This window comes from Eublepharis macularius, chromosome 12, assembly GCF_028583425.1.
Source record: "Eublepharis macularius isolate TG4126 chromosome 12, MPM_Emac_v1.0, whole genome shotgun sequence".
In the NCBI taxonomy this organism is placed as follows: domain Eukaryota; kingdom Metazoa; phylum Chordata; class Lepidosauria; order Squamata; family Eublepharidae; genus Eublepharis; species Eublepharis macularius.
In genome coordinates, this window is record NC_072801.1 from 12,868,099 (window position 1) to 12,887,170 (window position 19,072).

The window sequence follows — 19,072 nt, forward strand, 5'->3', positions numbered from 1 at the left end:
CAATACTAAGAGCCTCATAATTCCTAGAAGAATCTTGTAACTCTATTCCGGTCCCCCATCATCTTCACTGGACAGCAAGAGGACACCATTGTCAAAGCCTTTTGACTAGATGCATGGTTCCCCGGAACAGCTTGAAACTAACTCTCTTAGATGATAAAGTAATGAGAAGCAGTTTTGTGTTGCAAATGTTATTCATCCTAGGGGAGCCAGACTCAGAACGGTATCAGAGGCTATCCGCCCAGATCTCGTATATTTTTATCCCGCTCTTTCTCCTAGGGCCTCACACTGAGTTCAAGATGGTACACATGGATGTCCCATCTTTTGTTTTATCTTTGCAAGAACCTGTAAGGTTGGTTAGGCAGAGGGTGTGTGTGGATGTGACTGGCTCTCCTAGATCACTCCAGAAAGCTGCATGCTTGGGTGGTGATTGTAATCTGAGATGCCTTACTTCTAGACTGACACTCTAACCACGACACCACGCTAGTATGATGATACAGCTATCAATCTACAACCTACATCTCCCTCTTCTCTCTTTGTTATATGCTATGGAGCCACAGGCCCACTATTCATATTATACTATCCACTCAGTCCACTGTTAACTGGAAGTCTCCTGCCATCTTGAGTTAATGCCTTGGACTCAAAAACTAGGCTCTCCCCTACTGGCCGCCTGCAAGATCCTTCCCTCTTATCCCAGGCTATGGCTAGAGCTCCTGTGATATCATGCAGTCTTCATGAACTTTATGGGTTCTGAGCAGGGCTTTTTTTCAGGGGGAACAGGGGGGAACGGAGTTCCGGAACCTCTTGAAAATGGTCACATGGCTGGTGGCCCCGCCCCCTGATCTCCAGACAGAGGGGAGTTGAGATTGCTCTCCACGCTGCTGAGTGCCGCTGAGAGGCGCGGAGGGCAATTTCAACTCCCCTCTGTCTGGAGATCAGGGGGCGGGGCCACCAGCCATGTGACCATTTTCTCCGAGGGCAACCCACTGAGGTCCACCACCTCTTTTCCCAGAAAAAAGCCCTGGTTCTGAGCATGGAATATTGGCAAAAACTGGTGCTTCTTTGACGGAAATGAGGGAATAGATTGAGAGAGAGATGACCTTGTGATCAGAAAGCTTCTGTGCTGTTGGTGGGAAAGAAGAGCAAGCACAGAGCTGATGGACAAGCAGGGAGGCTGACTCAGGAGATTATGAAGTGGATCTTGTATGTAGGTCAGAGGCAGCTGTGTAGAGGGGGGGTCAGAGGTGACAGCTTTTTGTTTCTGTCAGTTTCATGAACAGCTCCTGATGTCTTTGTTTCTTATTTCAGCATAATTATAAGCCAAGAAAGACATCGCACAAATGACATTGTAATTCACCTAGGTTTTGTCTGTCTCCATACCCTAGCTAGCTCTTTTATGAAAGACCACTCTTGCTTAGGACATTTTTTGTTGTTGCGTTCATATGATTTTTTTTCGTTGGTTGGTTGACTGTTAATTGCATTCTACATCTGTTGTTCAGCTATTCTTCTGGATGTTTTGTATTACAGCATTTGCAAAAAAGGGGGGGAAACCTTTCTGATCTACTCACTCTAATTGCACAGGAGCTCCAGTGTGCTCTTGGAAGAATTCCATGTGAGCAGAGATTGCCATGTAACCTGCAAAATTGATGATGCCCTCTACACTGGGCATAAAAAGCACAGGGCAGCCCCACTTCATGCAGGGTTTGTGTGTGTGCAGTGAATGTCTGTGAAGCTCTGAATTTCAGCCACGTGCTGATTTTGTGTGCGGCTGCATAGACAGTCACACACATAGCTCGTTCCCTCCACCCAGCCACGGTGGTCAGAATTGTCCCTTGACTCCAATTCCTGCTATGTCTGGGGCTGTCTGTAGGCCAGCCCTCATTTCCTTCCCACTGTTGTGCTCTCTGCTCTCGGGCACCTCTACAAACCCGTGCTTACCATTGTTTTAAGAAAAAGTAGGATTGATTGCACAGGCATATGCAATTTACTCTTTCCCTGAGTGATCCTTCAGGACTGTGGCTGTAAGGTAAAAACAACATAAAATGACTGCCACATAGAAAAGGCTGTGCAGGAAAGGAACACATACTTTCAGGCAACAAGTAAAAATAGTGTTTGCCAGTGCTGCAGTATTCTCTCTGGCCTGCCAAGAACGAAGCGTGGGTCCTTGGGGTTCTTCGGTGCACATGTCACTCTTGATAATGTCACCAAGATCTGAAGCCACGGGGCAGATGCCACTGCTGCCCTTGTTTGGATAAGAATGATCAGAAGCACAACAACCAGGGTCATGAAAAATCAAACAATCAATGATAGTATAAATTATTATATTATAGCAAAAGTGCAAACGTGCAAATACATATCCAACACAATTTAAAGTGCATATAATATACAGGAAGAAGGTAGTCTATCGGATGAACAATAAATATATTCCTATATAAGATTAATATTCTGGTGGTGGGAGAGTGCAAACGGATGGAAACGTTCCGCCTATGCGTGGAAACTGTCCATATGTCCAAAGACATATACTTCCATCTTTGGACATATGGACAGTTTCCACGCATAGGTGGAACGTTTCCATCCGTTTGCACTCTCCCACTACCAGAATATTAATCTTATATAGGAATATATTTATTGTTCATCCGATAGACTACCTTTTTTCTGTATATATATGCACTTTAAATTGTGTTGGATATGTATTTGTACATTTGCACTTTTGCACTTTTGATATAATATAATAATTTATACTATCATTGATTGTTTGATTTTTCATGACCCTGGTTGTTGTGCTTCTGAGTTGTTCATGTAGCCAGGGGGTTCCTTTTGTTGTTTTGGATAAGAATGATGGCAAAGGATTATGGATAACATCCAGCCCTGAATTTGGCCTGTTCCATCAAACAGCAGAGCCTTTACTTTCACCTCTCCCACACATATCTGATAAAAGGAGCTTGGCTCTCGAAAGCCAAGATCTTGTTGGTTTTGAAGGTGCTACAGGATCTTGCTCTTGCTCTTCTATTGCAGATCACCATGGCTTCCCATCTGAAACTACCCTCATGTAAAATAGTAAAAGAGTCCAGTAGCACCTTTAAGACTAACCAACTTTATTGTAGCATAAGCTTTCGAGAACCACAGCTCTCTTCATCACATGCATCTGTCAAAGAGAGCTGTGGTTCTCAAAAGTTTATGCTACAATAAAGTTGGTTAGTCTTAAAGGTACTACTGAATTTTTTTACTATTTTACAACTCTAGACTAACATGGCTAACTCCTTTGGATCTACCCTCATTTAGACGTGCTTGTACTTACGAAGATTCATTGCCCTCCAGTCCCCTAGCATTTTGATGCTAGAGGTTTCTTAAGAGAGGATTTATTTTAAAAGAGCATTTCCAGGTTAACACGGAGTAAACTGCTGGTTTCGCAGCACCAGGTCCAAACGTGCGCATCCCACCTTCCCAGTAAATTCACAGGAACTTTGGCTTTCTACTGCTGCTTTGTAATCTTCCCTAAGCAGCTTGTACGGGCCAGGCTGCCCTGTTTTTATTGTGCCCAACGTTCTCATTTGTCAGTGGTTGTCAGGTGAGCTATACAGCGTGTAAAGAAGGGGCATGAAAGGGTTGAGGATGATGGGGGGAGAAGGAAGCGAGTTATCAAAAACAATAGCTTTGAGGTCACACATGCCCATTGACTGCTGGTGTAGAAGTCCTAACTGACCTGTAAGGGAGCAGAAAGGGTCATGTCCCTGCCCAGCAAATCCAGCATGGACCTAGATTAGAAATACTCCAATCTAGCCTTTGATTCTGGGTGCAGATATTCATGGGTAAGAGGCATCCACTCAGCCTGATTGAGCCAGCAACCCAACCTAGGGAAGGGCAGTTTGGGGGATATGGACAGCCGTATGCCTTTTTCCCCTGGAGATGCCAGGCCTTCTTCATCCAAAGCAGGTGCTCTTCCACTGAATCACAGACCTGAGCCCCAAAGCAAATAGCACAGCCCCTCCAGGAATGCAGCCTCCAAGCTTGCCCTCGCCAAGCCTTACTAGCTGGAGCTGCCAGAGGATCCACCGAGAGCTTGCAGGAGACGCAAGGGTGCCCAACTCCACATGGAAGCTCAGGCCCCTTAAGCAGCTCTTGCCCTAGGAGGCTGAGGCCTGGCGGGGTCTTTCTGAGCTCCAGCCTGGTTCTAGCAGCTGGGGAGCAAGTTGTCAGCCTTGGAGCTCTCCAGGGTGCTTCAGCTTGCCTCCAACCAAGGTTGACGCCTTGCTCTGCAAACGATCAAGCTGGACTAGGCCGTGCAAGTACTCAGCCAAGGGCTGGGCAGGAGCAGCAAAAAAGGAAGTTGGGGGCAGGGGGGGGGAGAAGAAAGCCAGAACGTTTTTTAAACATTGAAATCTGGAGTTTAAAAGTAGGCCTTCTTTTTGGAAAAGTTAAAATCTCCTGAACTATAAGCCTCCATTTGGCACATGTATTCCCTTCTCCCCGCATAAAAGTAGGCAATATTTTCAAACAGAGAATTGGAATATATCCTGAATATTGAGGTGTTTTCAAAACATCACTCTCCCAATCCTGTGTTTACTCAGAAGTAAATCCCATTATAGGACTTCCAAGGCTGCAGACAGAAAAGCGCATAATGCTTGATTTGCATAAGACTTTTTATGTAGTAGGGAAGTTTTGAAGTCTTTTGGCAAAGCAGAGCCATGCGGGGGAGAATAAATGGCTTCAAGTTTGCTGGAACCCAAAGGGGGCAGATCAAAAATTCAGAAATGGGTGATGCTGTGTCAATTTCTGTGGATTTTCAGCACAGCCTGCCTGAAAGATGGTGGTGCGTCTGTGTCACTCCGAGGACATTGTCTTAGGCGATAAACCTGGGACTTCCCGTATGCAAAGCACTGAGGAGCTCTATATTTTCTGCTTCTCGTAAGCACAGTAAGAAAGGGGAGAGAAGACTACCACTAGCGGTTTGGGTTGTGGATATGTTGGGGGGGGGGGCTGTAACAAAGACTAGAAACGACAGCATGGATCCTACCACCCCGTCCAGCAAAGTCTGAATCATATTCAGACGTGGAAGCTCCGATTCAGATGTGGAGGTTCTCAGATCCGAACATTGTCTTAGTGTGGCTTCAGACCCATCACCTGAAGGAGAAGCCCGTGGAGATCCTGAGCCCGTCGCTCCAAACGTAGATTATAAGCAGAGCAGATACTACATACGGCTGCTTCACTGAATATTGATGTCTCCTCATCTGAACAGAAGTCTAAGGATAGTTTCTCACAACGTATTTATTCTGATACTCTTGCTTCAGTTGTGTTCCCTGTGGTTGATGGGTTTGTAGAGTTGATGGAAGGTTTGTGTCTGAAGCCTGCCTCCACTCCTGCTACTACAAAAAAAGTGGAAACTTTATATAAGGTTAAAACAGGACAAGTGCCCCCTTTTCTCTCTCACCTACCTGCTTCATCCGTAATCGCAGAGGAGATGCAGGGCAGATAGAAGCAAGGAAGCTTATCTACACCTGCAGACAGAGAGGGGGGGAAGCTGGATGCTGTGGGAGGCAAGATGTATTCAACAGCTGCTTTTAGCATTAAAATTGCAAATTATCTGGCAATTATGAGTGGCTGCCAGATCTTTCTTTGGCAAAAGATGTCACCTTATTTGGACCTTCTCTTTTGTCCTCAGGGAGAAAAGAGAGTTAGCAAAAGTCATACTATATGAGGCCATAGTGTTGTCCAAACAGCAGATCAGTAGTAGTCGATATGTGTTGGATGTGTCCACTTAGGAGTTTACTTCATCAGTGGTGTTACGCCATCATGCATGGTTGCAATCCACCGCTCTTCCATTGGAAATGCACAGTAGGATTGAGGATATACCCTTTAAGGGTACTTGGTTGTTTTCAGAGAAGACAGATGAGTATCTGTCTAAGAGTCAAGCTACAAGTGACATCTTACACAGGTTGGACACTTGTCAGCTTCCCTCAAGTTTTGATGGGAAATGTAGGCGTCCTGGTTTTACAGCTTGGCTCTCCATTACAGCTGCAAGACCAGGATGCCTACATTTCCCATCAAAACTTGAGGGAAGCTGACAAGTGTCCAACCTGTGTCAGGCGTCACTTGTAGCTTGGCTCTAAGAAGAAGAAAGACCACCAAACAGCAAGGTCTTACGGCCTGCTGCCTCCAGCTATGCAGTCCTCTTCATACTGCCAATCCTCTTGGAGTGAATATCAGCAACCTCCCCACCAATCCTATAAATAGCATCCGTATCAATTGCAATATCCTGCATCTCGCTTCCACTATTCTCAGCACCAGCCAAGGCAGAAATCTGCTGCTTATCCTAAGTCCGTCCATCAGCATCAACCCACTAGGATGTCGCTCAGAGACAGAAGGGTCCATTTTGACTACAACCTTCTGGGTTCTCTATGTTTCATGATAGGATATTACAGTTTACTGCTTGTGGGCAGGTTATTACTACAGATGTGTGAGTTCTTTCAATCATTAAACATGGCTACAGGTTGGAATTTCATTCTTTGCCTCCTACATGTTTACTGACACAAGCACTTCAAAACACTCTTCCGCAGTTGCAGGATGAGATACAGTCTTTATTAACTAAAGGTACTCTTTGGTTAGTCCCCTTAGTGGAAAACCCTTATGAGTTCTTTTCTTGTATTTTCCTTGTAGACAAAAAAGAGGGTGGTAAGAGATGTATCTTGGATTTACGTGATCTTAATATATATATTAAAGTGTCCAAATTCATGATGATTACTTTACCCTGGGTGTTAGCTATGATACCTGAGGGTTCATGGTTTGCACTCCTTGGCCGTTTCCACATGGCTTACTTTCCCTCAGAACGTCGCACAAAAAATGCAGAAGATCGCATTTCTTTGCGCGAGATTTGCACACATGAGATTTGTGCGATGTCGTGCAAATCTCGCACGAGAAAACGTGATCTTCCGCATTTTTTGCGCGATGTTCCAGGTCGTTCCAAGGGAAGGTAAGCTGTGTGGAAACGGCGCTTGTTCTCCAGGATGCTTAATTCCATTTCTTTATGCATCCTGGTCACAGGAGATATCTAAGGTTCATTTATGGTGGGGCTGTTTTTCAGCCTTGCCTTTCGGTTGGCTACAGCACCACACGTTTTTACTAAATGTATGGCTGTAGTGATTGCTTACCTTAGGCAATTAAGATGTTCCGTATATCCTTATCTGGATGACTGGCTCATTCCTGTTTCATCTCCAGACATCCTAAGTAGGCATATCACCCTTACTCTTGCCACATGTAATGATTTAGGACTTACGGTCAATGCTACAAAATCTAAACTGGCTCCTGCCCATACTGCACAGTTCATTGGAAATGTGTTGGATTCTACTCTTAATAGAGCATTTGTGCCAATAGATAGACTCCAGAGACTTCAGGCCTTTGACCAGTACGTCTCTGTTAATAGATTCCGATTGGCACTTCCTATTCACTTTATGGCTTCCACAGCAGCTGTGGTTCCTTTTGCCGATCTCAGAATGAGGACACTACAGTTGTGGTTTTTGAGACGGTTTGACCCTGTCTCTCACAGTCCTGATACTAAATGTTCTGTTCCCAAGACTGTGTTGCAGTCCTGTACATGGTGGTTAGATTCCGCCAACCGTGCAAGAGGGGTCAATTTTGGTATTCTGCACTATGATCTTACCTTCACCACCAATGCTTCTCTAGAGGGATGGGGAACTCACTGTAATGATGTTGCTGCAAATGTCTATGGTCTTTTCAGAAGACCTCATCATCAGGTGCTCAGGGTCACTTGTCATATTCAATACCCCTGCAGCTGAAGCCGGGGGTGGGAAACTGAGAACAGGAGGTGTTTGTTCCTGTGTTAATCTCTCCCGACTCTGGGAGCCTGCCCGGCCTCGAGAAGTCCACGAATCATACAGCCTGTTTTCCTGCTTGCAGAGTTAGAGAACTGTTAGGAGAAAGGGGGGACATTAGGAGCAGCCTTGGAGAACCGAAATCTGTTCAGTGCTTGCCTGTAGCCACCAGTCCTAGCAAGGATGGCGTAAGTGTATGAAATTGGCATCTTATCAATAAAAGGACTTTTACTGCTGGAGCGAAGCCTCTTGAGAGTTGTCTGGTATCGGTACAATTAACACACATCAATATTTTATAGTTACATGCAATATGTGATGCCCTTAACTCCTTATCAGATACATTATCCCCCAAACATCCATATTTGGGAACGGGCCATTGTTCACGGTACCTCTTTACATACCCTGCAAATTGCTGGATCCAACAATTTAAAGGCCAACAGGCTGGGCAGCCTGAATGGTCCATTACAGACAAGTATATCCATTAGATCTTCATCCAGTGAGATTTCCCAAGCATGTACCTTTTCGCAACTCAATACAACACCTGTTCTGTTTAAGAAGGGGAGCAGATGAGGATTCAGTGGGGGATGCCTTTCCAATACCTTGGATGGGATGCCTCTTCTATGCATATCCCCTCTAGCACTACTTAACTTAACAAGATTGTCTGAAAGTTACAAGCAGGAAAAAAAACTCATTGCATCCTCATAGCCCCATTCTGGCCTCGATGGCCGTGGTTTCACACTCTAAAACAAATGGTCAGGGGCAACTAAACTATAACTCCAGATCTTCTTTGATTTGGTCAAATGGTGCATGACGGTCTGAGCGGGCTGCACCTTACAGCAGAGTTGCTTCCGCACTAGGGCTACAGTTATCCGGGGAAGTCACACACATCCTCCAGAATGCTCAGCGGCCCTCTATTAAACAATCCTATGCGTTAAAGCAGGGTAGCTTTGGGCATTGGGCACACGCAAATGGCGTTTCCCCAGGCACTTGCTCCTTAGCTAATATATTTGATAATTGGATGTGTTTATAAATTTCAGGGTTGGTCTCTTCCTCCGTTAAGGTTCATTTGGCTGCTATTTCGGCTTTTTACACTGAGATAGATGGGGAAACAGTTTTTTTTCACTACTTGTCCAAGTTGTTTTTGCGGAGATTGTAAAACTTGTATCCACGTAGAGTTCCTTATTGTGCCCCTATGGTCCTCCTCTGTGGTCTTAGTACGGCTAACGTTAAAAACATTTGGGTCCGCGGCGTCTTGTTCTCTAGCATTGTTGCCTGCTAAAATTACCTTCCTGCTAACTGTTACATCATCTAGGAGGGTGACAGATCTAAGGTCCTTAAGTATTAGAAAGTCCTTCTCTGAAACTTTACTCTGAGAAGGTAGTGATGATGAGTATAAGTGTTCAGTTCCTGCCAAAGGTTGTATCGAGGTTTCATGTTTCCCAAGACATTGTCTTACTAGTGTTTTTTCTTAACCCATCTTCACCCCAAGAACAAACTCTATACATGCTGGATGTTAGAAGAGCTGTCTTGTTTTATTTGGGCAGAACAGAGTCTTTTAGAAAAGATGTTGCATTCTTTCTTTGTTACTCTGAGCCGAAAAAGGGCAGACCTGCCTCTTCTCAGACCATTTTTCGAAGGGTTGTCACTGCCATTAAAACTGCTTCTGCTTCTACTGATCTCACTTTTCCATTTGATGTCTGTGCTCACTCCACAAGGGCTCAAGCTGCTTCCGTTGTGTTCCTACGAGGTGTCCTATTGTCAGACATTTGTTGTGCAGCAACTTGGCCTTCAGCCGACGCCTTCATCAAACATTATGCAGTTGATAATGCTACAAAAGAAGATGCAGTTAGGCAAGCTGTACTACAATCTCTCTTTGCACGAGAGCATCACCCCACCACCGTGGTGAGTAGCTTGTGAGTCTCCCAATGTGGGACTGCACTGAAGACTGCAGATGAAAACAGGGTTGCACTTACCTGCCATTGTTGTTCATCTAGGTCTTCTGTGCAGGTACATATTCCCTCCCTCCTGCCCCACTGTGAGCTCTCTTTACTGGGGGTTTGCAGCACCACAGGAGAACTGAGGGAAAGGGGGCGACTCCTCTAGATTCTGTGACCGTTTTGGCTGGAAACCAAACCGGCCTGTGATCAAAAGGGGGAGGGGTCATCCGCTCAGAAGCCTTAAAGCTACAGAATCCTGTTCCGAATGGCCAGCCTGCACAAGCACAGCCCCAGTGTGCGCCTGCACAGAAGACCCAGATGAACAACAGGTACAGGTAAGTGCAAGCCTGTTTTCTAGTGCATGCCATTCTATTCTTTACTTTACAGCTTCCTTTACATGCAAAATCCCCAAGAACCTGAATAAACATACACTTCTCCTGGGTTTCATCAGCAATCCTATGCATAAAGATAGAGCAAACTATCCGCATTTGCAAGCCAAACAGTGTGTGATAATTCCATGGCACAAAAGGCAGCTTTAATAGGCAAGAAAATCAGGATGCAGAAAATAATGCACCAACTTCCAGCCTTTACCTTGTGTTACAATCCCCCCACCCCCACCCCGATTTCTCCCAGTGGGCCTGGTACCAGGGCAGCTCCGTCTGTGGGCTTGCTCAGTGTCAACAGGCCTGTTGTGTTTTAATCATTGTGTTGTCTAGATCTGCTCTGAGCGAGAGTGGCTGACACACACCGATGAAAATGCCAACCTCCATCGCTGAGAAGAGGCACAAAAGCATAGCCCTCTCCCTCTTTCTCTCACCCAGCAAAGAGAATTTGGAGGGTTAGTAAATGTGTTAGCGTGGGCATGCAGCATAATCCTGATGTTTAAAACTGTGTTATGTACCTTCTGCCAGACTGCTTGGACTGCCAGGCCAAAGGAATGGATGGCTTTTCCTTTGTGATGTGGGGTGGAGAAGGGGCAGCTGTATAGCTAGGCCTGAAACACACACCGCACTTCAGAAAGCGAATTAAGAGCATTATGCAGAAGTCCCCAGCCATGTTGAAGCCTATGGGTGCTTCAGGAGCTTTTAGTAGAAATAGTTATACATTTCATTTGGTAGCAAAGTTACCCACTCAGAAGCATTTTTCCCAGTGTGCAGTCATTGATCTTCAGTCAATTAAACTGCACAAAGGATAGAACTTACTGTTTATTGAGGTAAATTCCATTCGTGACAGTATCTTGGAAGAGAAAGAAAGAGTCCTAGTCTATAGAATTACTTTCCCTATTAGCATGGCTGAATAATTCAACATTGCGGCTGTCTGTGCAGGTGAGGCCTTTGTGGCTGGAGCTCTGAAAAATATATCCTTTCCCTATTTACAGTCATGAGGCAAGAAAGAAAAGAATCTCCTAAGAGAAACCAGAGACAGAGGAGTTGTCAAGGAGGCATTCCCTCTTGAGACAAAAAGAAGCAGCTTACCTAGCAAGCGAGTAACACATCCACACCCAGAGACATGCAATGCCCCCTCCAATGTCCAAGGCATGCTAAACAGCTTATTCTGTCACAGCATTGGCACATTGCTCTCTGTGTGTTCATTGTTCCTTGTTTCCCAAGTTACAGTTCTTGGGGGAGGAGGGTGGAAATTGGAAGATGTCATCAAAGAAACTTTCTAATATATTCTGTTGATGAAATCCAGGCTGTTAACTTTGCCCAACTCCCTATCCCAGTGACTTGATACTCCTGCCTCTCTCTCTTTCCATTTCATCAAGGACTTCTCTTTCCTTGAAATATCCAGAGAATTTTGTCTTGTAGGGCTGTTCTCCCATCTCTGGTCTTCCTCCCGTTGTTCACATGAGCAGGTTGTGAAGTTTTGATTTCTTGTGATTCATTGATTTGGCTACCAGTACGTAGGTCTTTGGGCGCTGAGCTGGATAGCGCAGGTGATCCTGCTCTTGCCACATCTCAGAAGCTAAGCAGGGTCAGCCTTGGTTAGTAATTGGATGGGAGACCTCCAACGAAAACCAGCATTGCAGAGGCAGACAATGGCAAGCCACCTCTGTTAGTCTCTTGCCATGAAAACCCCGCCAGGGGTCGCCATAATTCAGCTATGACTTGAGGGCACTCTCCACCACCATGTGGATCTTGGGAGGGAAGGCAGCAAGCAGATTATAGAAGAGCAATTACCCTCCTCAGAATGGACACGTTACCATCAGCGGTCATGGAGGGCAGATATGCAAAACAACCACTCAAGAAAAGAGTATGTATATGTGGGGCTGGAAAGATAGAAACTAGGGGACACGTACTCTTTGAGTGTGAGCTTTATCAAAATATTAGGGCAATCTTCATAACTCCAATTTGTAATCGGTTCCCAGGTAGAAATGACAGATTCTATCTAGATAAGCTTTTAGCCGATAAGGACCATGAAATTACATTAAAGGTGGCAAATTTTGCTGTGCAAGCCATACGGATTAGGAAGTATTTTACAGGGGGAAATATTTAAATATTTTATAATGTTAAGGATTTTAATATTTAATAATTTGGTCTTAGGCACTCAGGTTTTAAGGTTTTAAATATTTAAGACTCTGTACCCTGAAATTTTAGTGAATAGATTTGTAAATAATATGACTTACCATGACTGGGTTGTATGCTATTATTGTGTGGTCTATGACCGTAATAAAGATTGACTGGCAGCAAGCTTTTCGGATAGTGAATCTTGTCAGATCTCAGAAGCTAAGCTGGGTTAGTACTTGGATGGGTGGATGGGTGACCACCAATGAGGACTTTGCAGAGGAAGGCAAAGGCAAACCACCTCCGCTTCTCGCTTGCCTTGAAAGCCCCTTGCTGGAGTTGCCATAAGTGGGTCTTACTGCTATTGATCTCGCGCTCCTAATTACTCTGTTTGCACCACGGCCCATCAGGATATTTAGCAGACTGACCTTCATTTGTTTGACTGTCTTGGATGACAGATCGACACACACACACATACACACACATCATGAGAACAGAATGTTGCTAACAGTTTGAGAGTGGGGGCTGAGGCTGTATTTTCCCTTAAGCACATTGTCATTCTCCTATTTTTCATTAAAGGTTTTCAAAATTGTGTGCGTGGGGGGTGTTCCTTTTGCTAAGAAAATGTAGTTGGAAGAAACTGAATGGCACTGAAGACGCAGGAGGAAAACAACACAACAGAAGCAAGCTGTGATACACACACACCAGGATATTAAAGAAAGTGTGAAGAGATCAAACTGGATACCCTCCGCTCTGAAAAGTTTCTCCTTGATATTGTTTCAGCTTTGCTCCTCCTGCACGGCTTTGCTGCATGCTGTAGACTCAGCCACTGCAAGGATTAAGGAGAAATAGGTTCTTCTTAGACTTTCCAAAAAATCCTTAGCTCAAGGCTGTGCCTGCTCCAGAGTTAGCAGCAGAGCCTTGGTCAGAAGCAGGGCTTTTTTTCAGTGGGAACACGGTGGAATGGAGTTCTGGCACCTCTTGAAAATGGTCACATGGCCGGTGGCCCCGCCCCCTGATCTCCAGACAGAGGGGAGTTTAGATTGCCCTCCGCACCATTGGCCATTGGCCGCACCATTGGCCATTGGCCACGCCATTGGTGCGGAAGGCAATCTAAACTCCCCTCTGCCTGGAGATCAGGGGGCGGGGCCACCGGCCATGTGACCATTTTTGCTGAGGGCGATTTAAACTTTAAAAAACTCCCCCCTTGTTCCAGCTGACCCAAAGTGACATCATTGTGCAGTCCTGAGTTCCACCACCTCTTTTTCCAGAAAAAAATCTCTGGCCAGAAGGTATTTCTAGCATAGTGAGGTTCTTTTTCTTGGAGGTAAAAACTGAAGCAGTAAAAAAGAAAAGTTCTTCTACTTTCCATCTGGCCCGAGGCACAGTCCAGTTAGGCTGGTCAGCACAGAAAGACGACAGCACTAGGTAACATGGTCTTCTGGGGACAAGAACTTCTTTGTTAAGAAACTGACTCCCCCTTGTAGTGAGCTATTTGAGGGTGAAGCGGAAAGAAAGAAGAGGCGATATTGTCCTTTGGGACCCAACAAACCTGCACCCCACATAGAGCTCATGTCTGTGTGGTTCACAGCATGTGCACAGTGGGTTGGATCCTCCCCTTTTGTGCTCCTGTGTCACTTCAACATAAGACATTCATCAGCCGAAAGCTCTTCCACAAGAGGAATGCAGGGACACCGATGGAACAACATGGGGAGGTTCGAAGCCCATGGTATACACACGGTGGTGGATACCTGGCTAGTGTCAAATTGCTAAATGATGAAATCATGAAATCACTCATGAAATCATTCACTCATGAAATCAAGTGAATTTTTCCTAATTTCAGATTTTGTCACATGTGGAGTAGCCAGCCAGGGATTGTTTCTGTACCGAGATTGATACGAAAATGAAGGGCTGGCTATCAGTGGTTCGGTGTTCATTGAAATCCACTAGCCAGTCCAGCTTCAAGGGTTCCTTTGATTAGATAGTCTTGATTTGTACTGTGAAGAGCACCTGACCCCCTCTGTCCACGGTTAGATATCTGACTTGAAAAGAACCAACTTCTAGTGATTAAAGTAGCCACAGCAGCAGTCATAATAATAATAGTAAGAGCAAACTCTAGCCAACTCCATTTTACCTTTCATTTTTTAAAATTGTACAGCAGTTGTTTTGCACTAGAGTTGCCAGTGGCAAGCACACAAGCAAAAAAAAATCTCACATACACATTATTTATGTTGCAGGATTGTTAAAATTCCTCCAGTTAGTTTTGACTGAGTTGTTTCTTCTTCTCCTTCGTCTCCCCCCACCCCTTTTTGGGTGTGTGATTCTGTCGTTTAATGGAGCGGTAAATAAGAATTTCTGATAATGAGCCCAAGCATCTGTCACAACAACCTGGCGCTGGTTATTAACATTTCCATTAACGGCAGGGTGGGCAGCGATAATATGGAAACAGCACAGTTAGAACAAAATAAATAGTTGATGTCAGGCTGAGTGGGTGTTAATTACTATTTTATTTTATAACCCCGGAGAGGAAGAGAGCAAGAAAAAAATGTGGCTTATGAAGGTCATTGTCTGTGTGTGCGTGCGTGCGTGCGTGCGTGCGTGCGTGCGTGCGTGCATGCGTGCATGCATGCATGCATGCATGCATGTATGTATTAAAAGTTGTCAGGAGGAACAGATGACCTGGACTGTGTTCTTTCGGTAGCGAGTGTTGTATGACTTTGGTTTACAGTATGTTAAATGGGCATAGAGCAGCATGGGTATGCTCCCAAGCCCCATGGCCAGGCAAGGAAAGGGGTGGGCGGAGGAGAGCGGCCATCACCCCATGACCAAATATCTGGTTGTAGTTGATGGGAAAGAGCTGCACATGAGATCAGGGATAGCCGCTGCTAGCCAGAGTAGACAAGACTCAGCTTAATGAACTGAAGGTCTGACTCTAGAAGGCAGCCATATATTTCGTTACTTCATATGCTGCTTTGACTGCCTTCCTGAAATGTGTCCAAGTTACGTGTCCTGGACTGTGTCTCTGTGCATCAGCATCAACCTATTCTCTACGGGTAAGACCCATAGAGAATAGGTTAAGGCTGATGCACAGAGACTAGTCTGCCTACCAGAGGTCTTCCAGGACGCTGGTCCACTAGGGACTTTTCCAGTGAGTTAATTGGCCACAGTTCCCCAAGGTGTCCACAGAGCTTGTCTCTACTTGCCTGTTTTTTTCTGTAATCAGTTTGTGGGCAGCCTCTGTGAGAATGTCTCTCTTTCCTTCCAACTACTAACCACTCCGAGGAGGAGAGGAGCTCTGTGCTGTCAACCAATGTGTGAGCAGTTGGAGAGGGGGGGTTGGGTCTGTACAGAGAAAAGCGAGAGGCCCCTACTTTCTTTAACCTTAAGACAGACAAAGAAGAAAAACAGAGATGGGAAGGGAGATCAAAGCAGACAGGATCATTTGGAGGAGAGAGAGCAAGAGGTTTCCAAGGAAATGGTGCTGGCACTCGGCAGCCTCCGGGAAAGGAAGAGATGTGCTCCCACAACCCCTGTGCCTACCTGAGGGCTGCTTCCGCCTGACTCGTGTGTCCCTGAATAATTCTCCTTCTTTTCTCCTCTCATCTTTCTCAAGCACCAGCAATGCCCCCCCAGAACATCCAGATAAATGCTCTTTCCGCAAGCCAGCTGGAAGTCACTTGGGAACCACCTCCTGTTGACAGTCAGAATGGGAACATACAAGGCTACAAGGCAAGCCATGATGTGTGTGTTTGTGTGCGTGCACATCTTAGCCCACTGTTGCAAATCTTTTTAATGCAGTGACCCTTTTTTCCTGCTTCAGACAGAAATAGAAACAGAAATCAGAGACTGCTGAAGCCCTCAGCGGAGGAGATGTGCTTCACACACGGCCTTTTCAATGAAATAGGAAACGTACGCATGCATAAAGATCACACAGGTGTCAATTTGACTCCTTGTACATGAGTTGGGAAGCTGTGATAGGCAGTGGGATTCCAAAAAAACACGTGCATGCTCCAGTAGATGTTTGCACCAAATTCATACTCAATAAAACACATGTTGTGTGTGTGTGGGGGGGGGTGTCCCCCTTCCTTCTATATCCTCCTGGTAAGAAGAGTGACATGTGTGAAGTGCCCCATCCAAGAGAGTAAGCCTGGCCTTTTAAAGATGGGGAGATGTTCCGCCAGGCGTATGGTTGAGGCCAGCATGAGATCCTCACTGGACCTCCCACCGGTCTCCCACTAAGTACGGGGTTGTACGGTGTCCACTGGCCAGCTGCCCAACGTATGGGTACAGCATGGGGCTATGTAGTGCCCGCTCGTTAGCTGACCCACGTATGGGGTGTCGTACATTATCTGTCCGCTTCCCTCCCCCTGTATGTTGATGGGGAGGAACCTGGAATTGACCCCATCTTGGGACAGTTAAAATTGGTTTAATTGTTGATTTTATGATATGAACCGCTGTTTTATATTGTATTGTATTTTTATAACTGTTGTACCTCGCCCTGAGCCCACTTGCGGGAAGGGCGGGTTAGAAATGATGATGATGATGATGATGATGATGATGATCATCATCATCATCATCATCATCATCATCATCATCAAGTTACAAAGATAATCCTTGAATCCCAGAGCAGTTTACGTCAGCCCAGCTGAGAGGTAGCTCCGATTTCTATTCCTGGTGAAATTTAGATGCAACTTGAGGGCTTCTTGCAAGTGTGCAGCCAGGATGTCGCGATGAGGCTTGGGGCTCTCCTGCTTGCAAGGCCTGGAGCTTGGCCTGTATCGGTCACCTTGCCTCGTTTTTTGCCCTGAGTGTTAGAGCCATGAATGGAGAAAAGCTGAGCCAGTCAGAATTATCTGGCACTGCAGCTTGGCAGACACTGAGCTACCTGGTGTAACAATTTTGTACGTTCTTCTCCTTTGTTTGTGCTCAGGCTGTTCTAATAGCTTGGCCCGTAGCAGGCGGCCTTTTGGCTGCACTCTGAGGCCAGGTTTCTGGCTTGCGCAGGACCAGATTGATTAGCCATTATGCTTGTCAGGCCCTCCCATGGCTGAACTGCTGGTCCTGCTTGGGTGTAATTAGCATGCCACCATTGCTGCTATGGAGCCAACAGAGCGCTAGACTCAGAATAGACTGCACGAGTGGCAGGGACTCTTTGCTGAACCTAAGCAACACTGGATAGACACAAGCATCGAGGGAAGAGAGGCCAGGGATTATTTTATAGAGCAGTGCACATGAATTAAGGAGAAAGGCAGGCAGCAGTGGAGGCACAGGTTATGTTGAGTGCTAGGGCTGTAAATCCAAACAACCCTTTCTCTTTCAACCAGGTCTACTATCGGGAGGTGGACAGCCAGAATGAGACAGAAAAAGTGAAGGTCCTCTTCCTCCCAGAGACCAGCATCCGCTTGAAGAATCTGACCAGTTACACAAAATACCTGGCCTGTATCTCTGCTTTCAATGCAGCCGGGGATGGCCCCAAGAGCAGTCCTGGGCAAGGCCGGACACACCAAGCTGGTAAGAATTTGCTTTCCCACTTATGTAAGTGTATCTAAGGCCTGGATTATGCATGCAGGGAGTTGGAATAAGGGGGTAGAGGGCCGAGGCAGTAAAATAGCAGTGCGGCTTCCGAGGGCAGGCAGGAGTGGGCATTCATGTTAAAAAAAAAACCCTCCCTGCAAATAGGAGAGCCTGCCCAGGCAGAAAAGGAGGAGGTGGGGGCAGAAACTTCATTCTTGCTGCGGCAGTTTTCTATTTGCATGGAATTGTCTGTTTGTAAAATAGCATTCAAAGCTGGACTCCGTCAGCTGAAGGGGTGATTTTCGGAAGTGATGCGTTTCTAAGAGTGCATTGTCCTCCTCGTATTTTTAATAGACTACAGACAAAGCTGCATCCATTTTGTTAAAGTAGAAGGATCTGGCAGTTGTCTCCTTAAAGAACCTCAGACTTTGCCTGAAATGTGTGTGTGTCAAATTCAAATCCCAGTGCTGTGAGACGTGGGCCATTTTATTCCAGGTGGGGATAGGCTGTCCTAGCCTTCTACAGCGGTTGGTCCAGCTGTGGATCCTACAAGCAGCTTCCCCCTCTGACACCCACCCGCTGCATGTTCTGATCAGGGCCTGCTCTCATAACAGTCACACAGGTTGAAGCTACGTATATATGCAGAATTCCTTTTTGAATATGACTTCCTAAGTGTAGGTGTGGGGTGGATTTGAATGGAGCAATTCCAGTCCACCACTAGGCATACTTTGTATAACGTTAGAGCTGCTTTGGCTTTGGAGAATGTTCATTCTAAGGAGTCTAAATACGGAAGTTAGCTAGAGTCCAGGGTTTAAGATCTAAAGCATTTGGCTTTTTAGATCTACAAAGCAGTTTCACTAAGGTTGGGCAACTTAGAGAAATAAAACGGCGATTGCTCCTTTGGGAACAGCTCTGCAAATCAAAACTGATGCTACAAAGAGCAATAGGAGCAAAACGGAAGAGGGGGGGATTTCTGCCATGGGCAGCCTTCCTGTCTTGTCTGTAATGTCACTAATGTGGAGGGATTTTGTTGGACAAGAACAGATGCAGGCTGTTCATTTTGCTTGTGTATGTGGTTGTTCAAAGTCTCTTGTTCGCCTCCCTTTCAGCCCCCAGTGCCCCCAGCTTCTTGGCCTTCTCGGAAATCACATCTTCAACACTCAATGTTTCATGGGGGGAGCCAGCTGCAGCCAATGGAATTCTGCAGGGATATCGGGTGATCTATGAGCCCTTGGCCCCAGTACAAGGTAAGCCAGCCCAAGAAGCATCCGGTATATGAAGGAAACTTGCACCT

General features: G+C 45.8%; 1 protein-coding gene across 1 annotated transcript in view; it reads left to right on the forward strand.

Annotated features, from left to right (window-relative positions):
* SDK1 (sidekick cell adhesion molecule 1) overlaps window positions 1-19,072 on the forward strand; it is a 227,774-nt gene that overhangs the window by 158,281 nt on the left and 50,421 nt on the right. Inside the window, exons 21-23 of the mRNA XM_054993345.1 lie at window positions 15,878-15,993; window positions 17,589-17,775; window positions 18,888-19,025. Coding sequence (XP_054849320.1) covers window positions 15,878-15,993; window positions 17,589-17,775; window positions 18,888-19,025 — 441 coding nt within the window. The remainder of the gene's footprint in view (window positions 1-15,877; window positions 15,994-17,588; window positions 17,776-18,887; window positions 19,026-19,072) is intronic.